Consider the following 24,820-nt stretch of genomic DNA (forward strand, 5'->3'; position numbering starts at 1 on the left):
ATTATCGTTTAAGTATTAATGTAATTTTTTATTTTTTTCATGACTTTGTACATTTTATTTTATTCTCAATTTATTGATCTTTATTATTTGTTTTTATCTTTTGTTCTATTGTATGTATATTGCATATAAATTTTTAAAGTGAATTGATCAATTTACTAATTTAGAATATTTTTTTTATTTTTATAAATAGTAATGTAGAAATATTTTAAAAGAAAGCTGCCACTAAAATCTGAAGTCACTCCATTAGCTTCTTCTAATAAAAAGAAATTTTTAGAATTCAATGTCGAAAGCCTAGTAGCTTATCTTGGACAACGACCTAAAATTTTAAATTATGATCTAAATGGCAAAAATGAAGTTAGACGAGCTTATTTACAAAAATGTCATTGTCAACCAAGAGAACATGATTTTCCATAAACATATTTTGGGACTTCTCTCAGTAGATTTAATGCTAATTGGTTTGATGAATTTGACAACTTGTTGGAATATAGTATTTTAAAAGATGATGTCTTTTGTCTTTGTTACAATTTTATGAAATCTGATAATACGAGTGATGATGCTTTTGTAAAAGAGGGCTTTTCAAATTAAAAAAAAAAAAAGAGCGGTTACAAACACATGTTAAAAACCATGATAGTGCTCATAATCAAGTTGAGAATGAAATAATTATTCAACATTTTTAAAATATGAAAACAATAAGAGAAGTATCTTTTAAGATTTGAAGAGAACAAAGTTAGTGGCTAATGTAAATTATTTTATTTTTTTGTGTTTGAATAACTAATGTGTACTTTTATTTTTTTTTATATATTTTAGATTAATATATCTTTTGATAGTAATGTATATTATTTTTGTCCCCTTAACATAAATTTTTCTGAGTTCATCACTGCATAACTCTCATATAAGGAAAAGTCTAGGGGGTCAGCAGATTTATTAAAATCTGGCCAGCACTTAGCCAGCAAAAGAAAAATGAGTGATTCTAAATCATTAGATGAAATCTCACACCATTAAATACACTATTGATGACTAATTGATGGTTACAACTCACAAAATCTGCTGGCCCCTAGCACTCCTCCTCATATAATATGTGTTATATTAGACTTAATTTGTGTTTAAAGAAACAAAAGAAATTTTTTATTGCAAGGGAAGATGAAATTTATATATCACAAGGAAAATCCATTCATTTTTCTCATTCTCCATCAACGAAAATCAAGTGGAACTTAATTAGTAGTAGCCAGTGTTGCCTTGAGTCGCAAAAAAATAAATAAAATAAATAAATAAATAAATAAGGAAGGACATATATAGTTGAGAAAAATACACAAATTAAACACCATAGACTTAGCCAACCATGGAATAATTTCATGTCAATTGTTGTTTTAATTAACTAGCATCCATCTCTTGTCTTTCTGAACAATCATATACTTACAAACTAAACAATAATGGAGCATACATTTGATATGAAAAATAATAACAATAACACATAGATCACAAATTAACACAAGGTCATATCCATACCACCATTTTCCCCCATCCCATATCCCATATTTCTTTGTAATTAAGATCATGCCGCAATGATATTCCTCTCTCTATATATATCTTCTCTCGTAGATTAATTAATAATTAGGCTTAATCACTCTGCTTTCGTCCCTTGATTATATCATTATGATCTTCAAGCTTGGAGTTGACAAGTACCGTGGCCTACAAGAAACAACCACAAAGTAACAATTATGAATTCGTAATAAAATACGCAACAAAAAATATGTTTTAAGAACATGCAAGTATTTCTGCTCGAGTAAAAATCTTACTTGGATTGTCAGAGGTGATGGTGGCGGAGTTAGAGAAGTCACAGTTGAAGTCGTGGCGGCCCTTGGCTTGATAGTAGGCATTCATTGCGTAGGCGGCGAGCGCCCTAACGTCGTCGGGTGCATAGCAAGCACCACCGGGTTGGATTGGCTTGCAATCGATGCCTTGGCTGCATGCATAGTTTATGTTAGCTTGCATGGCTGCGGCGGTTGCATCGGCCTTCGGCACACACCATTTCTGGCTTCCTCCTCCGGCTGTTGGTGTTGCCGGGCCATTGTTACTTGCAGCTGGTGCTGGTCTCTGCATATGTTTGGTAACAAAAAAAAAAATTAATAAAAAATAGTTAAAACTTGTCTTATTTAATATTTTATTAATTTGTCTGTTTTTTTTAAGTTAAAAGTGTATGCTACCGTGAAAAGAGAAAAAATTGTAAAAAAAAAAGATTTATTATCGTATATAGTTAGATATTTATTTAAGAAAACGTGACACTTTATTTTTATTAATTTTTTAAATAAATTTATATACATTTTTTCGTTCTCTTCACACAATTTTTTTTTTTTTTGTAGATTATTCTTGATTTAAGTAGTTAATGAGAGAAAATAATTTGTTAAATAAGTAAGTAATTATAATAACGGTTGCCAAAGTATGCAATGCACATGGGACACTAATTTAAACTTTGTGGATTCTAGTTGGTATAAAGAAAAAGGTACTACTAATAATAAGTATCATTTATTATATAAAGAAAAAGCTAATATAACGGGAAATTATGAAGGAATCAATCTACTTTCTTAAAATTGAAAAAGTGCATTGAGATTTGATACCCCTGTCCCGAATTTGCTGCTACAAAATTAGTATTCAGTAGTATTATATAGTACACAACAACAAAGTCACATGTACCGAGCATATAATTTTAAGCACGAGGAATCATTTTTAAACTTTTTTATTAAACAAGACAAATAGTTAATTATATAAAATTTGGCGATACATCCTCTACATCTAGTACAAATGCTTAAATAATTCTTTAAAATAAAAATTCATTTTTTCTTGTAATCCTTGCAATTTCTATTTTTATTCTGGTCCATTAAAATAAAAGTTTAAAATTATCTATTTTAGTCTTACTATTAGTTTAGACGTGACACGCAAATTTAAATTTATGTGAAGTTGATAATTAAGAGTGATTAGATAATTCGACATACCTGGCCATTGCGTAAGATTCCAGATTCATAGACGGGAGTAAAATCGGGTTGGAAGAGTCCCCAGTTCCTCTCAGCAATGGGTCCAGGCTTCTGGTTCTCATTAAAGAGAGCAAATATATAAGTCTCGAACCTTCTATTCGGCATCAACGGGGTTCCCTTACCAGCCTCCACGTGTCTAATCAGCTCACTGTTATACGACTGCGCGTTCGCGATGCTGCACGCGTCCCAACCATCGCAAACCGACGGCCATCCCGTCTCGCCAACCGCAATGTCCACGTCAGCATACCCCAACGCCTTCATGGCGGAGTGCACGGCGTCCAAGAGCGCGTCGAACTGGTTCGTGTAGGTCAGCTTGGTGTTGTTGTCGTACAGGCCTTTGTTGGGCTTGAAGATTCCGAAGTTTAGATTCTGTGGGTTGTACCCGAAGTATGGGTATGGGTTTACCATGAAAGGGGTTTGGGTTTCTTTTAGGAACTTCAGCATTGGGCCCAATATCCGCTTTGCGTAACCGGGCCTGAACTCTCCTGCACTTGGTGGGATTGATTGCCGCATTATCGCCAGAGAATGCGCTGTCGTCACCTGAATAATTATTCATCACAAAAAAAAAAAAATCAACTTTGCTTAGATTCAGAATCTGAGCTGGAAATTTCATGCATCTAAAAACTCAAATCTTCAATTTGTGAAAGAATCCTCATCAATTCATTTAGTTAAATATGCCAGCTATAAACTCTTAGATAAAATTTAGATTCACATTGGGTTGTTGAGCTGAGCTGAAAATATCATGAAAAAAATTACTTGTTTAATTAGCAGTGAATAATTTTTATAAAATTGTTTTCTATTGGGCCACCTATTTGAATTTTGAACCCCACAAGGACTATAATCTTTGTTAATGATATCATCACCTAGCTAGAGAGTTCAAAATAGGTTGAAAAACCAAAAATTTAACTTATATTAATTAATATTCATATGAAAAGTTAGAGCTCAAATGACATAATCTCTCCATATTCAATTAAGAGGTTGCAGATTCGAGTCTCCTATATTTGGTTACAAAAAAAAAATTCTGGGTCTTGTTAGCTACTATTTCAAAACCCAAAAAAATGAAAATAATAAATGTTAATAATATGTTACCTTAATGTCTCTGATACCCTCAGCGAGAAGAGCAGCGTGAAGGGTTCTCATGGCAGGAACAAGGCCCATAATCATGGTAGCATCGCCCCAATGCAAAACTTCGCTTCCAACGAGGATGTATTTGATCTTCGTCTGAGGAACAAACGGTTTAATGTTGTTAACAACCCACTGTCTCGCCGTATTGATGTTTCCTAAACCTAGTATGTCTCCGTTAGGTGCCGTTACGGTGACGGAGATCCCTGTGTTAGCGAAGGCGCGAAGGATCTGAGGGTCCACGCTGAAGATCTTAACGCTGTCCACGTTGGTTCTTGTTTTCAGGAAGTTGGCCACCGCGGTCGGCGGAGGCAGGTTGTCTCCGAGGGTGCCGTAGTTGACTCCGATGGAGTATGCGGCGGTGAAGAGGCGGAGGAAGAGGAGGAGGAGAGGGATGAAAGATGGCTTGGTGGAAGCCATGGTTGGCTTTTTTTTTTTTTTTTTTTCTAAGCTTTTGTTTTGTGATGTTATTTGTTTTGTTTTTGTGTTTGTTTTATATTGGAGTTTGAGAATGAGAACCAACGGTATTGTGTTATTTACGGTTATTTATAGATGAAGCTAAGCTTAGAAGATTAATTGGGGTCTCTACTCTCTACCAAGTTGACGTGTTTTCTTTTCTTCCTTTTTTTTATTTTTTATAACAAATAATATTTGGACATCACTGGTCAAAATAAGACACATCGTGTAATTAATTTGTAGATGAATAAATGTGGTGTGCTTATTATTTTGCGGATATATCATATTCATATGCGTATCTTTCAACAATATGTGGCTAATCGTGTATGGGGCAATTATTTATAGAAATATAAATAATATATAATCTGTATTTTTTATATCTTTTAATTTGATAGACTAAATATTAAGTTACTGTTAATTTAAATCCTATTTTAAAAATTTGTTACTGGTGAATTAATTGCTACATATATAAAATAGAATAAAATATTTTTTTTGTAAGTCCTATTTATATTTCTATCGTTTAAATCGTCCTATTTATATCTTTAACGTTTATAGAAATAATTCAATGTTATCTACTATCAATTATACTAACAAATCAGATTATTCTAACTTGAATGTATTCATTATCAATTAGATCTCACTTGGATATGTTCGATTTTAATATTATACCCACTATTTATGTTTAGATTCAATTATGTCCCTAGAAAAGTAAATTATGTAAATGTTGTAGGAATTAGTTTCAACATTTGATGAGCTATTTTTCGGAATAAATTATCGATTCTATTCCATACATTTGTATTCTAACTTCAAGAAGAGATTTTTAAAACTCAAACTAAAGCGCTCATGATGTATAATTGACGGCAGGATAATATTAAATCACTTTTACAAACATTAGAAGATACAAATAAGACGATTTAAACATTAGGGACACAAATAATATTTACCCCAAACGTTAAGGACAAAATCGATACTTTACTTTATAAAATAAGATTTAAATATCTGATATTTTATTTTCCTTCTCTTTTTATTCTTTTGGTAAAGTTAGGTTTTATTTTGTCATTTTGAAGATTGTAAGAATAAAAGAGTGAAAGCGTGATGCAACAATAAATATAGAATTGATTGATTACAAGGATTTCACGGCACAATTAAATAGTTGATAATAATCATCTCTTCATGATGGTTAATTAATCTTGGATTATGGGGTAACAAAAAGAAAGTGAAAGTACACAGAAAATTAGAAATAAAGTTTGATTCAATAAGGTAAGTTCGAGCTGGATTTGACTCTAGTCAAATCCTATGGTAATTGTAAAACGTAATAACGGCGAAGTAGAAAAGTAAAAGACAGAGAGTTAAAAACTTTGGAGATTGAATTTTATGTGGCATATAGCAGCCTTGCTTGAACGGCTAGAAAACCATTCATGAATAGATTAATAATAATAATGTATGGGAAAAAGAAAAGAACAAAGTTAAAATGCAATACCACAAGATAGGGGCACGCCATGCTTATATGTATACGGTGGGGAAACACCATTAATTTGGAATCAGATTCAACTTCAATTCTGGATATTCAACAAACAAAAGTCTTCCTAAGACAACGACATCATGTATTGTTAAATTAAAAAGCGTCAAAAACCATCTTCATCCAATTTATAATTATCTATTTATAACTTTCTATGATTTTTATTTTCGTATTTTGTCTTTATTTTTTAAAAATTTATAATTAAATTATTTAATAATAATATCTTCTATTACATTCTAACTTTTAAATTGAATAAGTCGCACACAAATGATCCATTTAAGAATATACACGATTCACTACACCAAATTAGATGAATAACTACACTTATTTTATGACCCTTACTTAAACAGTCGTTATTAAATAAAATGGTGACACTTATTTATATAATTTTTTTAGCGTTACTAAAAATTTAAGTGTCCTAGTAATAAGAAACATAGCAATTTATTCTTTTGCTTCTTTTTCTTCTTATTTTCTATTTTCCAAAACCCTAACTGATTCAATTGGTCATGTAGCAATTGGAGTTGAGATTAGACGAGAAGAGATGAGAACGTAACAATGGTGTTCGTGCTCTTCGCGGTTCGCGTTCTTCGTGGTTCAGCTTTCTTCGTCGTTCAGTCCTACTACTGCAGAGATGAGATGAAAGATGGCGTTCGCAGATTTGAATCTGAATCTCTAGGAAGTTAGCATTTGTCGTTCGCCACCTCTGAGCTAGTCTCCGATCTGCTCTCTTTTTCTCTTTTGTACCTCTCTCCGTCATTGCTCTGTTTTTGCTTCAAATCTGCTCTCGCCGCCACTGCTCTGCTCTCTGCTCTGATCCCTCAGTCTCCGTCACTGCCTCTGAACTCTCCCGCCTTCGGTCAGTTCTCTCCACTGATATGCTCTCGTCTAGTTTTTGTGCCTCTCTCAAGATCTTGTTTTCTGATTAATCGATTATTGATGACTTGATGTGTTAACATATATGGATTCAACTTTTTAAATTTCTTTGTTCATCGATCTATTTTACTAGATTAGCTTTGATATTGCCTCTTTATGAGATGTAAATTCAATGTGTGATTAAATTCAGCAGGAGCTCTTTAATCTATGGGCTCTTTTCGGTAACCATTTCTTCTCTTTCAACCATAATATTCAACATGTTCGATGAAATGCTTCAACCAAAGTTGTTTAATTTTTTTCTTTGCCTTCTCTTATTTCTATTGCTATTGCAGTACAAGTTTGACATTAAAAATGTCTCTTATCATTAGGTTTTATTATAATCTCTGCTTTGATGTTTTACTTTTGTTCATATTATATTGTGAATTAGCTCTTCAATTGAGTATTTAACAATGCTTTTAGTTGGCTCTGAGTTTATATTGTGGATTAGTCATAGGTAGAATTTGTGGTTTCAATCTAATCTTGTAACCAACTTCAGAGTTGCAGCTCTGATTTTGTGCAATGCAAAATTTATCATAATATATGATGTTCTTCTTTGAGTTAGCTTTTGTGTGTGTTTCTTGTTTCAAGAACAAAGACACAGCTTTTTCCATGTGTCTAATATATCTTTGGTCATTTCATATGATTTGTGATTGCACTACTTTTGCTTTGCACTACGTTAGGCATCTGAATTCTGAAGAGGGATGGATAGATATTTGCATGGACCAAGGCCTTGAAGAATCTAAAGGAGAAGGGTGTGATTAATCCAGCAGGAAGAGAAAGAAAACTTCCTTTGAAGGTAATAATAATGTATTTATTCAATTGCATATAAATAATGTGGCATATTTTTCTCTTACGGTATTAGGATATATGATCTTGAATTCTCTGATTTCTTCTTTCTGCACTTAACATGTTCGATGAAATGCTTCAACTAGATTTCTTTGAATTCTCCCTTTATTATTTCTTCTCTTGATTTCTTTGATGTTTTTGTGCCTTGATGACATCATGAATCGGTTAGTCATCTTCCTGAATTATGCAAATTGCTATACTAGAAATGAAAAAGCTAATTAGCTTAACTTTAGTCTTAGATTTCATCTCTCTATCTTATGTCCATCCTTGTAAAACCTGGTAGTTTTGTTTTTGTGCACCTATAAACTCGATGTAAGCTTGATGACTAATTTATAGCAAAAGCTAAAAGCAAAAGACTACCATCACTACTAGTATAAAAATTCCATTTCTTATTAACTTTCTTGTGTTCATATTGACTTAGGTGTCTAACTTCTATATTATAGGAAATAAATTAATGTAGCATATGTGTCATGAAACAGAAATGAAATTGCTAATATATATATATATATATATATATATATATATATATATATATATATATATATATGAGATTTCCAATTCTCCATTGCTAATATATTTCACATTGCGAGACTACTGCTGCTGCTATTTTTACTAGTGCTTTCTTTCTCTTTAATACCAGTTTTGGACCAGAATTAGTGTTTTTCAATGTTGGACCAGGATCAGGAAAGATAGAACTAAGACATCTGCTATTGGGATCCTGGACCGTCAAATTTAATTAAAGCATTTCCCATATATATATATATACTTTGACTTTTTTATGATAAGGATTTATTTTTAAGAATCAAAACTTTTCTAACTATTAAAATTACTTTTCAAACCTTATTATTATTCCACAAGAGTCTAGCAGATTTTCCACCAATGACAGCTTAGAAGGAATAGTTACTAGATGTAGCGCAGATAAAACAATTAGAGCTTGGTGAGAGAAGATAATAATTTAAATTTTTAACACCATAACAGATATAGACTAAAATAAAATCAAGTCAATCATACAATCTACTGGACTCCAACTTATCCAAATAACTAGTGAAGATATCCCAGTTTTAAAAAATAAAAGTTTTGAATTTTTCTATGAATATCCTAAATACTTTATATTGTCATTTGCCTTATAATTGCATTGTTTCTATTTCATTTTTATTTTTACATACCCCCAAATTAATCAAATCTTGAAATTTGTCTTGTTCAGTATTAATACACATGCATGGAAGACCTTGTTTTTTATTTAACGTTTAGATTAATGCGAGTTTTTTTTTTCTCTTCTTTTTTAATAGGTTAATGCAATTGGTCCAGTTCAGAACAAAGGTTGGACCCTTGAAACTGTCGACCATAAGGATTCCAAGGAGCCTGAGGTATTGAGAATCAGGGGTTTTAAATTTAACAAAGTTGATCAGCTAGAAGCAAAATACACCGAGCCTAGCAAGTTTACCCTCAAGCCTTGAACCTGCATCTGCTCTTAAGAAATTTTAGCCTCTCATCTGTAAGTGTTGTTATGAACTATGTTTAGGAGTGCCTTTCTTAGTTTATATTTATTTTTACTACTGCACAAACTATATTTTTATTGCATGGTACTTTTCATAGTTTAGTATTTATTGCATTGTAGATAGAATTAAGGATATACTCTTGTTTGAAATTTGAAGGAATATTCTTATATTGGTTCAATGGATAAGTCATGGATCACAAAGCCACGAAACTCAATAAATTTCTTTACCTTAATTTTAAAATAGTGTATAAGTTTCCTATTAATATTAATAGTTTTGGCTTAATTAATAGGTACTTGGGACAACTAAAATCTTATGTGCGTAATAAAGCACAACCAGAGGGCTCTATTGCTGAAGGTTATCTTATGCAAGAGATCCTTACATTTTGTTCAAGATACCTGGACAATATTGAGACAATATGGAATCGACATAAGCGTGTTGGTAATGAGCCTACCCAGATATATCCCAATTCACGAATATCTAAGTTGTTTCCTCAAGTTGGAGAGTCAAATACTGGTTTCACATATTTTACTTTATCACCAATTGAGAATAGGCAGGCTCATAGGCATGTTTTGACAAATTGTCGTGCAATTGATAACTATCTTAGGGATTATAGAGATATTGTGAAGAAAAGATTAAGAAGCCGAACAAGGGATACTACTGAGATAGACAAAAAGGTTTATAGAGAATTTGTTGATTGGTTCTCTAATCATGTAAGAGAAATTTCACTTATTTCATTTTCTATTTTTGCAATATGTCTATGACTAACACAAACATGTTAATGTGCTTTTAGATTTGTACTAATATCAACAAACTTCCTGATGTGGATAAAGACATTCTTATCAGTCTTTCTCAAGGACCATATGAACAAGCAAGAAAGTTCTCTTCATATGATGTTAACGGATATAGATTTCGAACTTTGGCAAGGGATAATGGATTAAAAACTCAGAATAGCGGAGTCTTTGGTACATTTGGAACAAGAAGTTACTCAAGTAGTAAAGATACCCGAATGAACTTTGGTGCGGTACCTTATTATGGAAAGTTGGTAGACATCATTGAGCTTTTCTACAATGACTTTACAGTTCTCTTGTTTAAATGTCAATGGGCAAACACAACTAGTCCTAGAGGAATCAAAAAGGACAATTTGAATTTTTTTATCTGTGAACTTTACAAGGCTCATACATACTGGTGAACATGAAGATGACGAGCCATATATTAAAGCTTCTGAAGCCCAGATGGTATATTATGTGGATGATGAGAAGAAAAAAGGATGGTGCATACCAATTCACTTGAAGCCAAGAGATTTGTATAACATGGGTGGAGATAATATGGGTGAAGATGACGAAATTGCAGTATCCAATGATAATTATCCACCACAAGACTTAGAGTCTCTTTTTCCAGATGAAAATACAAATATAAAATTGGCGAGAATAGTTGTAGATGATGATCTTCCAATAATCAATGAAAACTATTATGAGAATGAGGATATGCTTGTGTAAAAGACATTGAAGTTTTTCAGAAGTTACTAAATACATTTTTAGAGCATTCAAATATTTTTCCTTGTTTGGCAATTATGAGGATCTAGAATTATTCTTGTATTTTAGATAACATTGCTTCATTTGAATGCCTAGATTCCTCCTTTGTTTAGATTAAATTGTCTTTATCTTGTAAGGAAGAGAAAGAGCTTTCAAAGTGCTCCTTATTCTTCTTTGTTTAGTTTATAATATAGTGGGCAACTGGGCCTGTACTTTTTCAGAATTTATTCTAGATTGCAGGTGATTCCGAGAAGTTGATAAAGGTGTTATTTGATCTTACAAGACACCATGCCCCCCTCAACCATATTTCTTGATGAAATTGATGCAATCATTAGTCAATGCGGTGAAGCACGCAGTGAACATGAAGCAAGTAGACGACTAAAAACTGAACTACTCATATAGGTGATGCTTTCTTCTTAAACTAAATATATTTCATAATCACCAGCTTAATGATAGTAACATGATTTGTATTGAAAACACTTTATATGTTAGTTGTCCTTGTTACTTGTGCAAGTAATGCTTGAAGAATACTGGTTTTAAGTCTTACACAAGATTAAAAGGATTGCACAGTAACTCCATGCTTTTACTGCTCTAGAAAAGTATTTATTTAATTTCGACAAGGTTTAAAATTTTGTTCAGATTAAAATGATACTTGATCAGCAAGAAACTGTTTAGTACTAAACTTGATTTAAATTTGGCGGCTGCAGGCTTGTAATAGCCATTCAGTAACATATGTCCCATTATATGACACACTTGGTATATTTTTAACTCCTTTTCTCATTGATTTTTAGATGCTTTTTATTATTCCAAGCATTTCCCTAATGATTCTTGAGGTACCTAAGAACAGGTCCAAATGCAGTGGAGTTTATCATAAACCATGCTCAAGTTTCAATAGCATTTGTACAGGAAAACAAGATTCCTTCTGTGAGTTCTACTTCCTGTATATGTCTTGTATATGTCTCATTTTGATGCTTCGTTCCATGTTAATTGTTTCAGGATGTAAGGTACTTAATAGAGGATGTTCAGGTGTTGAAGCTAACTATATTTTGTGGCGTTCCTAGAGTTTTCGACCGTGTTTATGCTGGTAGAGAGACATTACTTTTGTCCTACTACTACCTTAGCTCATAAATGTCTTAGTTATAACTAATGACTTGTTCCTGAAGTTATCAACAGCAAAATTTCATCCGGAGGAGCATTCGGAAGTGCATTGTTTCAGTATGCATATAATTAGTACGTTTCACCACTAAACAATTCTATTTTAGACCCTTAATTTCCAATATCATGCAAAGTAATTAGTCTAGATTCTTATGACAGCAAGTTAGGATACTTAGAGAAGGGTCTTCCACAAGACAAAGCAGCACCATTTTTTGATAGGCTTGTATTTGATAAGGTAACTGCACTTTACTGTGATTTCTGTTGGTGAAATTTGACCTGAAAATTGGATTGATGTTTTCTTTTATGACAGATAAAACAAGGCTTAGGTGGAAGAGTTCGGCTTCTATTATCCGGCGCTACTTCTATTTATTTATGTCACATGCTGTTTAAAATCTCTATTAAATCATAAGAATGTTTCCTAGATTGAGATGCAATTCTATACTCATTTATTTTGCAGAAAGCGGCAACTAAGAGAATGGATATGCAAGCATCAAAAAAATTCCTTGCTGAACTCAAGGTTCTAACACACGTCCATCACTTGAACTTGGTATGAAAGAATTTTTGCATCATCTTATTCAAATTTGATCTAATTAGTCTTCTTTTTCTTTTATCTTCGACGAATTTGATCTGTTTATCTTCTTTTCCTATTAAAATAGAATGTGGGCTAGGCTATTATCTTCGACGAATCAACCCATCTTTTTGGACAACAAGTGTTACAAGATAACATCGAAGAAGAACCACTAAACCAGCTGCTACATGGAGAATTTCCAGATGACACCTTGGTTAAGAAAGAAATTAACAGCATTTAACAATATGCTTCCTAAATGTTATTGTCATTCCTTCATACCCCTTCACTATGCTATATGCATATAATTTTTAGTAGTATATATGAGTTTTTTTCTTCTCTTTTTTTTGAGCCCCTCCAGTCCATAAAATGGCTGGGGAAAAATTAGCCTCACATTGTTGTTATTTTTGTAAAACTTGTGTGATTGAATTTGAATTTGTTGAAATACAATGTCATTTTTGGAGAATTCAACTTTTGATAATAGAAGTCTTTGATGTTGGAGAGATTATGACAGTTTAAAACAGTCACTAAATACAGGAAAAAAATGTCACAAGAATGAGTAATTTAGTAACGTTTTAAATCGAAAAACTATCACTAAAAATATTGTGACAGTTTAAATAGTCACTAAATATGTCTAAAAACTGTCATAAAAATTAGTAATTTAATGACGGTTTTAAATCGTCGTTAAATATTCTGACGGTTTAAAATAGTCATGAACTATAAGAAAAAACTGTCACAAAATTTAGTAATTTAACGACAATTTTAAAACGTCGCGAAATATAGTACAAAAAATACCTTTACAAGTGTTACAAATTAGTGACGATTTTATATTTTAAAAACCGTTACAAACAATTTAGCGACACTCCTTACCAACGGTGGTCCAAAACCGTCACTATGTCAGCTGGCGACGCTCAAATCTGTGACGCTTTTTTTAACCGTCGCAAAACCATTTAGTGACAGTTAAAACCGTCACCAAGCATTAAAAAAAACCGTCGCCAAAATGCTGTTTTGTTGTAGTGATTAAATCTGAAATACATCTCATAATAAATTAAGAGAGAATTAGATAAATATTCTTCTTAAATTTTTAAGATATTTTTTTAATTCTAATTTTTGTATCTCTTCGACTTTAAATTAATTTAATCATTAGAATTCTTAATCTCTCAATTTTTTTAACTATTTTTTTTTTAAATGCTGTAAGTAGTTCTAGATCAAAACATGTTAAATTTATCAAAATAATGACGATGAAATGCTAATCGTGCTAATTTAATTTATGCATAAATGCAGTACAGAAGTAGTTTTACTTTTACCGTGCAAATTTGAGTCTAATTAGAATAAGACGAAAAATCAGGTGCAGTTGATTTCACGTGAAGTTGATAGCTGAAAATTGTTAAATGATTTAATTGGTTTGACTAAATTTTTATCTAATGACTCTCAATTATCAACTTCACGTGAAGTCAACTGCACTTGAGTTTTTACCTTAGAATAAACACTTTTTTTTTTAAATCTCTAATCTCTAGTTCTTTACAGTACCAGAAAGTTGTCACAGTGGGATTATTAGTTTATTACAGATCCAATCTTAAAATCTTAATCTTAATATTCCTAGTTCACGAGTTGAGTTTCCTGTTGTGAAAAAGACCAGACTGCGTAGGATTTTTCCCATGATAATAATATTTTAATGAAAAGTATCCAATGTTGGAAACGGAAAGTGTTATGAGGGTGACGCGTGTAGTATTCTATGTACGAATTATGACATGAAGAAAAGTGAGAGACATGGATAGGGATAGAGACAGATTAATGCCAGCGAAGAAAGCTGTTGTTGTTTTCTTGTGTGTGTAGTGTGTACTAAACTATTACTACTCTTGAAGCATCATGGTCTGAGTTTCATTGAACGCGTTTTCACGTGCTGTTATTGTTTTCCTCAGTGGGTGCTACGCGGTTTCCACAATCTTATTGGGTCTTAGTCCTCTAATTTTGGGCTCCAATTTTTAGGTTTATGGATTTCAAGAATAGTATAACCCTATGGAGAAATTTTTCTATTGGGTTTTAGATTTTATAAGGCTTGAAACCCATTTTTGGGCCAAGTTAATAATAGGCCTCTTGGAAGTATTTTACGGAGGTGTACATACCAAAGTTTATTTTATTTTTTTTTTCAGAGATTTGGTTGAGTGACAAAATATAATCCCTTTTAATATATTACACTCGAGTTTAACCATAACAATAATCAAATAATGGATAGAACTCTTAAATGTTGTGAATAAATAGTGTGCATAAAATAAGTTGGGTTGATCTGGTTAGCTCACTAGTCCGCTTAAGCAAGTGTCGGGGGTTCAGTACTGCGACGAATTAGTCCTTGACCTACCGGATTAGGGGATACCGTGGGAAACCAAAAAAAAAAAAATGGTCTAATCCTCAGTGAGGAGAACCCATATTAGTAGTAGTGTGTGTGAGTGCGTGTGTTGTGTAACCTAAGATTGGGGGTTGTCCAATCTATTGACAAAAAAAAAAAAAAAGAAAAAGAAAATAGTATAAAAGTAACGAGAATTTAGGAGTAGCAGAGATTGAAGGTATATAATGTGAGTGGCCAAGCATGCATGAAGAAGTCAGTTTTTTATTCTTTTTCTTAGGCACAGCTGGGTCATTCTGAACTTGAATTAGAGATCTCGTCTGTGAAGTAAATCATTGTAATTACGGTCCATCCAACTAATTAACTGGGAGAGAATCAACAGATTCCTTTTCGGGAGCGATTCATCCTTTCCAAACGCATCATACAACTATCCGCTGTATTGCACTCTCCAAGTGTGCTTGTTCTCTCTTCTTCCTTATCATGGCAAATCTTTGTGAAAAAATTCCTATGAGAAGAAAAAAGAAGACGTTAAGAGACTTTCTTAACTCCACTCTAGACACTCTAAGATCCTTTTTCAAACATGTTTCCATTTCTGAGTCAAGATTGATAAATAGACACATCCCATTGCACTGATCGAGGGATTCGTAATAACTCAGAAGTCCAAGACCAAGAAGTGAATTATTAATCAGCCAAGCATTTTATTCTTCTTACGACTAGATCCAGTCTTCTAGTCCTTGCGGAAAATAAAAAAAAAAATTAAAGTTCTTCCTTTCGGGAAGGAAAGATTAAAAAAAAGCATGAAAATTAAGGCTCGAATGGTGCGATCCCGCCGTCACCCCAGAATAAAAGGAGTGATCTCATAGTTCTTGGTATGTGAAGATACCTTGTTAGATGCTCCATTTTTTTTTCCATTGGCCAAGGCCAATTAGCAATTAACATGGCCGAAAAGCTCCAAACTATGTCAAATAATTGTGCCCAATAAATTAGAAAAGGTGATGGATTACTCTTCTATCAAACTACTCAAAAAACTCGTCTTAAAAATGTAAGAAAATAGAGTCATTATCATGAATTCATGATACATCTTAGAAAGGTGCATCCTAGAATACAGTCATAACAAAATGGCAAACAAACTTGTTCACAACTCAATATAATCATAACAATATATAAATTAAAGTATAATAAGAGACAAAATCTTCCTACACCAAACAAATACGAGGTGAGGAATCAATTATGAGATATGGGAGGAAACCCAGTACAGTGCTTCAGGTACAGTTTAAAAAGACTCAATTCCATGGACTATAACTGGGCACCAAATCGAAACATAAACTTCGTGTTATACATCAAACACCAAAAGGAAAAGAAAAAAAAAAAAGAGAATTATGGATTATAAGATGGCTTATTGCAGGTAATGTGTAGAGCTATATGAACCTGGCAATTGTGGTGGATCACACTTATTAGGAAACTAGTTGAATATTTTGTGAAGGGAAAAGGGAAAAAAGCCGCAAAAATTGGTTTCTGTTCACTCAGTCTCCTCCAAACTTTGGAGTCAAAAGCTGTACATGTGTCAAACAGGCCTTAGCAGGGAGTGCCTCCACCTCTCGTGTTTCATTCTCCGGTTACTTTCGCTGTTTCGAGCCTTCAGCATCCGCTCGCCTTCCAATCCTGACTGAAGACAAGACTGTAGTCTCCTCAGATATCCGCAGCATTGGTTGTGGTTGAAGCAAGTTCCATCATTGATGTTATTACTGTCATTGTTGTTTCCTTCCGAATGTGTGTATCTTTCATAAGGCGACAGCCATTTCGCTTGCAAATATGCTAAAGATCTCCATGGCGGAAGAGGCATAGAATTCTGCTTCAAAGAGGATCTAGTAGCTTCTTCCATTATTCCGAGAAGTTGCTTTAGCCTGGCAAAGGAACCCACATAAACAACAGGAAGCGATTTCAGTAACCTATCGTAGGAATCGACAGCTCTAGCTATTTCAAAGTGGCTTCGGAAATCAATGTCAATAATCAATCGCTCTGAGCTTCCAGAGTTATTCTTGACCACCACATCAATATATTCATGATCACCTGCGCGACAAGTTAAAATGCGCAAAAATTAACAGCCAAGAACATGTCTGAGAAAACATACAGCAATGTATTTGGGGCAAGTAGAATCATAAAAATCAGAAAAATATAAAATGACATACCTCCTGGGACCTTGCCACTAGCCTGCCATTTGGATGCACAAACACCAGCATCATATCCGCTAAGCTTCATGAGCTTCACAAGATAAAACCTGATACAGCTAGCATAGCATGGACCGGAATTCATACCTTGAAGGTTGCTCTCATTCATTGATCGTATGAGACTATGAACAGCCGAAAACAGGTCACTCTCATGCTGCGTCACCGAAAGTTTACACTTCTGCATCAAGAGACATAATCGACAATCAAGGGAACTGTTAAAATTATAGTTTATATAAATAAATTGAACAACCAAGTTTAATCCCATTATGGTTTTCAATGTCCAAAAGTAGATGATTAGAAGAAAAGTATTCACCGACACAGCAATATTATAGAAAGGCAATTCCCATTATCAGCTGTCAAAATTTCTGTATTTCCTTTTTGTTTCCTTTATCTCTCACTACTCTAAATACCATAGCATTCTTTCATTTCTTTGTTTTCTGTTTAGAAAACCCCATACCAAGGATTGGATAAAAGCTAAAAGAGAAACTCCTGCCCAAATAATCATGGTTCAAAGTTTCCAACGAAAAAACAAACATACTGTGCGTAATTAATACTAGGTAGAAACTCAAGTGCAGTTAACTTCATGTGAAGTTGATAACTGAGAGTCGTTAAATGATTTGACAGGTTTGACTAAATTGTCATTTACCGGCTCTCAGCTATCAACTTCACATGATGTTAACAGTTAACTGCATCTGAATTTTCATCTTAATACTACTTTTAAAATTTATAAACATCCTAACTGAACATAGACCAAGTCAAAATATACCAAAAGAACATGCAATCAGTTCATGCTCGTGTATACACAACAAGCTGAAGGTGAAGATAAAACAACCTACTAACAGAAACATAACCCAAGGGATTTGACCTAGTGATAAAAGGAAAGGTGCTCCCCGCCGTAGAACATTCAGCCAGAAACAAAGATGAAATAATTATTTAACATGGAGGGAGTGTCATGGCCAATGCAAAAGATGACAAAGGATACTCTTGTTCTACAACTCACAAGTAAATTGCAATAGCCAGTCCAACTATGCAAATGCATCAATTATTACATACAAGCAAATGAATCAGTCGGTTTAAATAGGGAATTAACACTATATCTTAGAAATGAGAACAAATTCAACTCGTACTACAAGTAAACATGAGAGTAAATATGTGAATGATTTAGAATTTAGAGAAGATTATAGTTCCCTAATGAAGCTAGATTCTCAATTCAGATCATGATAGGAGTAAAAGGTTGTCATTTCAATGTACAAACTAGACCATGATCATATTCATCTCTACCCTGTGCTAACCTAAAGCCTATGATAGAACTAGCAACTTGAAAAATTAAAGGCCCAACATCCAACTAATCAACTATAAAGGTGCTATAGAAACAATTTTAATTTGCAGAACAATAATAATAATAATAAAATTTAATCAAGTGATGAAAGAGGGTTAAGTAGTTCATAATTAAAAAACCTGAATCTTGTCTGAGAGATGAGCAAAATCAGAGAGACCAGAATCACTATCACTGCTGCACCAAGAGTCAGGTCCACTGCTACCATTCTCTAAGAAATCACTAACCATCATAGCCAAATCGTGTTCGCTCTCATGGCTGAAACCTCCACCACCACCACCACCACCGCGACCGTTGACCCACAAATCGAGAGGGGCGGCGACACACACCCTGCAATCCATTCCTCCAACGCCAACGGCGTCGTTTTGGCTATCAAAAGTCCCCAGCTTTTGCTTCTTCTCTCCACAAAATTCAAAACGTCACCGTTTCGTTAACAATTCAGAAACCCAAAACGCAGCAATTCAAAACCTCTGCAGCACGCAACAAAAAGCCTCTATCGCACTCCACGAATTTCGAAAATTCTCCTCCGCCCACAATTCTTCTTCCTCAAATTCAACGACCCACTTGCGCAAACAATCCAATTTGATGAAACAAATAAGCAAAATCCGTTTTTTTTTTTAATAATAATTTGGGGGGTTTTATTTTTCCACAACTTTTTGTTACAAAATTTACATTAAAAGTGTGTTTTTTTCAGCGAATTTTTTTGGGGGTTTTCGTTAAATGGTTGGAAAGAATGGAAATTTCCAGAATTTGAATTATGAATTTGGCCTTTCGATCTAAAGGGGGGGAGAAGAGAGGTTGAATCGGCAAATGGGAACGAAGAAAATGAATTTGGAACCCAAGAGATTGGAAGGCGAGTACACCGTAGAAGAAAGACAATATAAAAGGTTGCATGTGGTGTTTGAATGACGGTTTTGCCCTTGGATAATTATGCTGAAGCTAACGAAAATGGTGAGGGTATGGTTAACAAGTGACTTGTCCTAACATACTACAGACACTTATGAAAAACTGAAAAACTGAAAAACAGAAAAATGGTATATTCTATGTTCCATTGCTAAAATTCCCATCACCCTCGGAAAAATTCTCTACAAAATATATTTTTTTTATTTATATATAATAATGATATTTTTTTTTTTACTAAAGATAGGACACAACTTCTTAATTGAGTATGAGGAGATTATGTCATTTGAACTATAATTCATTGGCATGATAATTAAGGCTACGTTTGTTTAAAGAGACAGGACACTGAGACACAAAATCGTGTTTGACAGAGGAGACATGGACAGAGATAATGTGTTCAAAGACACTGAATTAATGTATTTTGTGTCCATCCTGACAGGAAGGACACAGAGACACTAACACACAACTTATTTTTTATTTTTTCTTTTATTATTCTTGTTAATTTTTTATTTCAAATTTTTTGAATGAAAAAAAGAGAGAATAAATTGAATTTTCATAATTTATTTTAGTTTATCACCAAACAGAATATAAGAACACATAATTTTGTGTCTATGTCCATCAATATCTTGTTCTATCCTGTTCTCGGTGTTTTGTCATATCCTATTCTTAAAAACAAATGCAGCCTAATATATGAACTAATAAAATTGCATATAAATTATTTGTATAAAATATATAAAATAATACATTTAAATATATAAAAATATATGATAGTTAATTTGGTAACTAATTTTTTATGCATACGTAATAATTTTTTTTCTTTTAAATAATAGAATTTTTCTTTTAAAAAAATGAAAATTTGGATGCATGAATGGTGATTTTATTTATTTACTTTTCAATCTTTTTTCCACAAAATTTTCCACGACAAATGGAATTCCCCATAGCAACGTGACCTTATATTCATTCTAGTCTTGAACATATTTAATAACATTACAAAAGAAAATCCAAAACACTATGCCAAATTAAAGTTAAATTGTTATGCCACATCTACTTGGGGTATTGTGGTAATTGTACATGAAAGTAGGCTTATACTAGGGATTATTGCTTTCGTGGGGACCAAGTCACTTTAATAAAATTGAAAGGTTTATTTGGAAATAGTGGAAAATGGAGACATAATGAAAGTGAAAGAAAGCAAATTGAATGCGTTATGTATGTGAATGAAAGCGAATATTTCATTGCCTCAATGACAAGAAGAACCCACTCTTACGTCACATTTATTATTATTATCCAATAATTGACCCTTGATCTCGATTTGAACTTTGAATCCATTCCATTTTTCAACTCATTGCCTCATAATATTCTCATAATTATCAGAAATAGTAGATTACCATAAATTTATCGATGAATTTTATTTTACAGTAAAAGATAAAATCTCATATACAGTTAATTTTATATAAAGTTGATATATGAATTTTTAGATAAAAATTTAGTCAAATTAATTAAATTATTTAATAACGTCTCTCAATTATCAACTTCACATAAAATTGATTGTACCTGAATTTTTGTCAAATTTTAATAACAATATTGATAAATCTGTTATTTTACCGACAATTTTTTTTAATAATTAACTTATATATTTGGTAAACTTTTTTTTTATTTTTGATAAATTTTCTGTTTATAATAATTTTGCATAAATTATCTTATAACCAATACAATTATGTACGAATAATTGTGTTGTTAAAAAAATTTGAATTTTTTTTAATTTTCTGTCGATAATTTCGATGGAGGATTCGCTTTCATTCCTAAAATTTATTTATAATAAACTATTTTTTAGTAGTAAATGAAAAATAGGCTATGAAAGATTATTATTTTATTATTATTGGTAATTGAATTGTTGTTATTTTCATCGAAGGAACAATCTTAAAGTTTTACGTAACGGTTTATTATTTAAAATGAAGTTTAAAATATATGGTACACCATTAACGTGAATTTATATGAAATTCAATATTCAATATTCAACAAAATACAAAGGGCATGCTTGTATTGTGTCTTTTTTTTTTTTCTTTTTTTCACGCATAATGTATCTTATACCAAACAATATTATTCTAAGATGCACGTCTCTTAAATAAAAATAAAGTGAAAACTCATGTGTAGTTGACTTAACGTAAAGTTGATAATTGAGTGTTATTAGATGATTTAACTGATTTGACTAAAATTCCATCTAACGACTCTCAATTATCAACTTCACATGAAATCGACTAACCTGAATTTTCACCTAAGAACAAACCCATTTCCATAATCTTTTGTTTAGAAAAATGGCTTCTTAATAGTAATTATTTCATTTATTTGACTATGACCGACTATTTATAACGAAAAAAAAAATAATGGAAAAAACAAAAAATGAGAACATGTCGTAGATTCGTAAGTTGATTTAGTAGAAAGTACAAAATACAAAAGAAAATTACTAAAATAGGTTCGTTGGTCCACGCGGTGGCAAATGTCATTTCAGTGGCCAAGTTTATTTGGATCAAACTATTGAACTCTTCAAAATTTAATAAAATAAAAATAATATTTTTTAAATTCTATAGGCCAGTTGTAATTAAGATATGTATTAAATTAATTATTAATTGTTAGTTATACTCTAACGATAATAAAATAAAATAAAATGGCAGCTGGTTGAATATAATAGTGTTGACGATGCATGATAGAATTCTTTTGACAACATACATGAGTTAAATTAGCATATTCGAATAAATTATATCATTAATAAATTTTACTTAAGTATTATCGAACTAATTGTATTTTATATTTTATATTCTATAATTAACCAAGATGACTCATTTCACCAAAGTTTAATTTATTTGTTGAGGAGTTGAACAGTGAGTTGTTGTTGGATGGGTGTAATAGTAATGATCAATTATTGATCAATCAATAGTTTGTTACAAATTCTATCCATTCAGCAGAGGAAAACAAAAAACAATGAAAGAATAGTCTTTGTCTACAGCTCATAATAGAACAAATAAGAGAGAGAAGAAGATAGTGATAGCTAATATTCTCAAGTAGCACCTAACGAGAGTAATAATAAATAAACATGGTACATGGAATCTATATATTTATATTATTATCATGATACTAATCCATATATATATATATATAGTCATCAGTGTAAAACTAAACGTACATCCAATAATCATATAATTAACGTCATATTAGCAAAAATAACTATTTTTTTATGTTAATTGCGTATAAATAATAATCCAAAAAAAAGTTATGATAATTATATAGTGATATAAAATATTTTACATTATCAATACATCAAAATTAAACTTATATATATTTTTGAGTAAATATCCGATTCGGCCTCTGACAATTACCTCGAAAGAATAACGAGGTCCAAAAAAAAAAATGCCCAATTTGGTTCCTGATTTTTTTTTAGAACTGATTAGTTCCTGTGCCAAAAAAATAACATTGACTTTTTTTGGCACAGGAGCCTAATTGTCCTTTCAAAGTAATTGATAGGACCCGGTTGAATTTTTTTTTTGTCAAAAACATCGTCGTCTTTCGAGATAGTTGTCAGAGACTATTTTAAATTTTTCTCTATATTTTTAGTTTTATAATAAGCTTGGGGCATATCTGTTGTAAAAATGCAAGAATAATAATAAAATTTAGAACAATGCATCATAATTATTAGGTGATTAAATTAGTTAGGTTAAAGGTGCATTATTTTCATAATATATATAGAATGAAAATTTATTGTATGCCAAGAAATATAATTGCTATTTACTGCCAAAAGAATTTTGTTTTTTAAATTAATATTATTATTGTAAACTTTCTGAAAGATATTAATTAATTCTAATTAACTATCAATATATATATGAAAAAAAGGCTTAATTCCATTTATATCATTTAGAATACTTTGGAAATAATTCGATTATATTGAAAACAAGAGAGTTAATTAGAGCCTTTCTACATATTAATGAGAGGGAAAAAACCCCTACATACATTATCAATTGCTTAAATGTTTTAAATAAGAATAATAATAAAGTGACTCAATAATCAATAGTCATCACGACAAAATTAAGAGAAATTAAAATGCTTTGATATTTATTTATTTTGGAGATCACACCATATTTTCAATTATTCTTGCAAAAAATTATTACATACACATGCATGCATGCATTCACATTAATTATGAAGTAGTAGTGGCGGTTTAATTAAGTATAACAAAATCATGTACTAAATTTTTTCCTTTTTTTCATTTTCTAAATAAGTGTCTTATTTATTTTTTAAATTCATTAAAAATAATTAAAAAAAGGGAGTTATTTAACCAATATAAATATATACATACACCAAAATTTCATGAACAGAAATGATTACTACACATGGAACTTGAATATAAGATCAAGTAAATGGCCACAACATACAAATTAAATTCATATATAGGAAAATGAAATTAAACCACTCTTTTAGATGGGACACACACCAACTTGTTTTGAATCCCTATTGGTTCTTCTAAGAAATTCATGAAACTGCAAAAGATGACAGATCTTGTTTTTTATATTTATGGAATGCAAGATGGACATTTGGCACAGTATCATAAAGATAGTAATAATGTATATATAAAATAATAATGTATATATATACAATTATGTTATTAGGACCACTTCTTCCCTCTATGGCAGTTCAAAATTTTTCAAATAAAACCAAGCAAACCTATAACAATAATTTATTGTTATTATGATAGAGCATATCACAGTTGGCCTTCATAATTTCTTATCGAAAGAAACATTGGATAAGTCCTAAGACTAGTGTACCAAACCTATTTTATATACTTTTGATAATATTAAAGAGATAAAAATAACAGCCAGAACTTATCTTATTTAATAATTATTAATTATTAAATAAAATAAATTCTTATTAATTTTTATTAATTATTTTTTATTATCAAATATTATTGTGCACCTTTTATCTTCGAATGAATATTCTATCCGACTTCTGACAATTATCTCGAAAGGACGAGACCAAAAAAAAAAACACCTAATTCAGTCCCTTATCTTTTTTTTTGGGATTGATTAGCCCCTATGCCAAAAAAATTAATATTGACTTTTTTTTTTTGGCACAGAGACCTCGTTGTTCTTTCGAAGTAATTGTCAGGGGCGGGTTGAGTTTTTTTTTTTTTTTTTGTCAAGAGCCTTGTTGTCTTTCAAGATAATTGTCAGAGGTTGTTTTAGGTTTTTCTCTTTATCTTTTAAACAACTATAATATTTATGCATTTGACAAAGAGAGAAAGTAACCGTTCTTTAAGAGAAAACTTCTAGAAAAAAGTTCACTTATGAGCATGGTTGTTGTTTTGTTTTTATTCCCATTGTTCATAAAGGAT

General features: G+C 31.7%; 3 protein-coding genes and 1 long non-coding RNA gene across 4 annotated transcripts; 2 read left to right on the plus strand and 2 right to left on the minus strand.

Annotated features, from left to right (window-relative positions):
• Positions 1-1,329: 1,329 nt before the first annotated feature.
• LOC112744905 (glucan endo-1,3-beta-glucosidase-like) lies at positions 1,330-4,856 on the minus strand. Its single transcript, XM_072234170.1, has 4 exons — positions 4,119-4,856; positions 2,991-3,569; positions 1,797-2,094; positions 1,330-1,689 (listed from the first exon to the last, which is right to left on the minus strand). The coding sequence occupies exons 1-4, from the start codon at positions 4,569-4,571 to the stop codon at positions 1,661-1,663; spliced, it is 1,359 nt and encodes a 452-aa protein (XP_072090271.1). The 5' UTR covers positions 4,572-4,856; the 3' UTR covers positions 1,330-1,660.
• Positions 4,857-6,405: 1,549 nt separating this feature from the next.
• Positions 6,406-10,933, plus strand: LOC112744906 (uncharacterized). The gene is made up of 5 exons (XM_072234171.1): positions 6,406-6,982; positions 7,719-7,834; positions 9,174-9,379; positions 9,673-10,093; positions 10,174-10,933. The coding sequence occupies exons 4-5, from the start codon at positions 9,746-9,748 to the stop codon at positions 10,570-10,572; spliced, it is 747 nt and encodes a 248-aa protein (XP_072090272.1). The 5' UTR covers positions 6,406-6,982; positions 7,719-7,834; positions 9,174-9,379; positions 9,673-9,745; the 3' UTR covers positions 10,573-10,933.
• A 1,098-nt stretch (positions 10,934-12,031) lies between these two features.
• Positions 12,032-12,516, plus strand: LOC140184008 (uncharacterized). Its single transcript, XR_011880659.1, has 3 exons — positions 12,032-12,145; positions 12,234-12,305; positions 12,381-12,516. It is a non-coding gene; the product is annotated as an uncharacterized lncRNA (long non-coding RNA).
• A 3,594-nt stretch (positions 12,517-16,110) lies between these two features.
• On the minus strand, positions 16,111-19,643 carry LOC112744907 (uncharacterized). The gene is made up of 3 exons (XM_072234172.1): positions 18,666-19,643; positions 17,169-17,385; positions 16,111-17,049 (listed from the first exon to the last, which is right to left on the minus strand). Exons 1-3 carry the CDS (start codon positions 18,882-18,884, stop codon positions 16,544-16,546), a joined length of 942 nt encoding a protein of 313 aa, XP_072090273.1. The 5' UTR covers positions 18,885-19,643; the 3' UTR covers positions 16,111-16,543.
• Between the last annotated feature and the right edge of the window lie 5,177 nt (positions 19,644-24,820).

Source organism: Arachis hypogaea, chromosome 4 (assembly GCF_003086295.3).
Source record: "Arachis hypogaea cultivar Tifrunner chromosome 4, arahy.Tifrunner.gnm2.J5K5, whole genome shotgun sequence".
NCBI classification, from domain to species: Eukaryota; Viridiplantae; Streptophyta; class Magnoliopsida; order Fabales; family Fabaceae; genus Arachis; species Arachis hypogaea.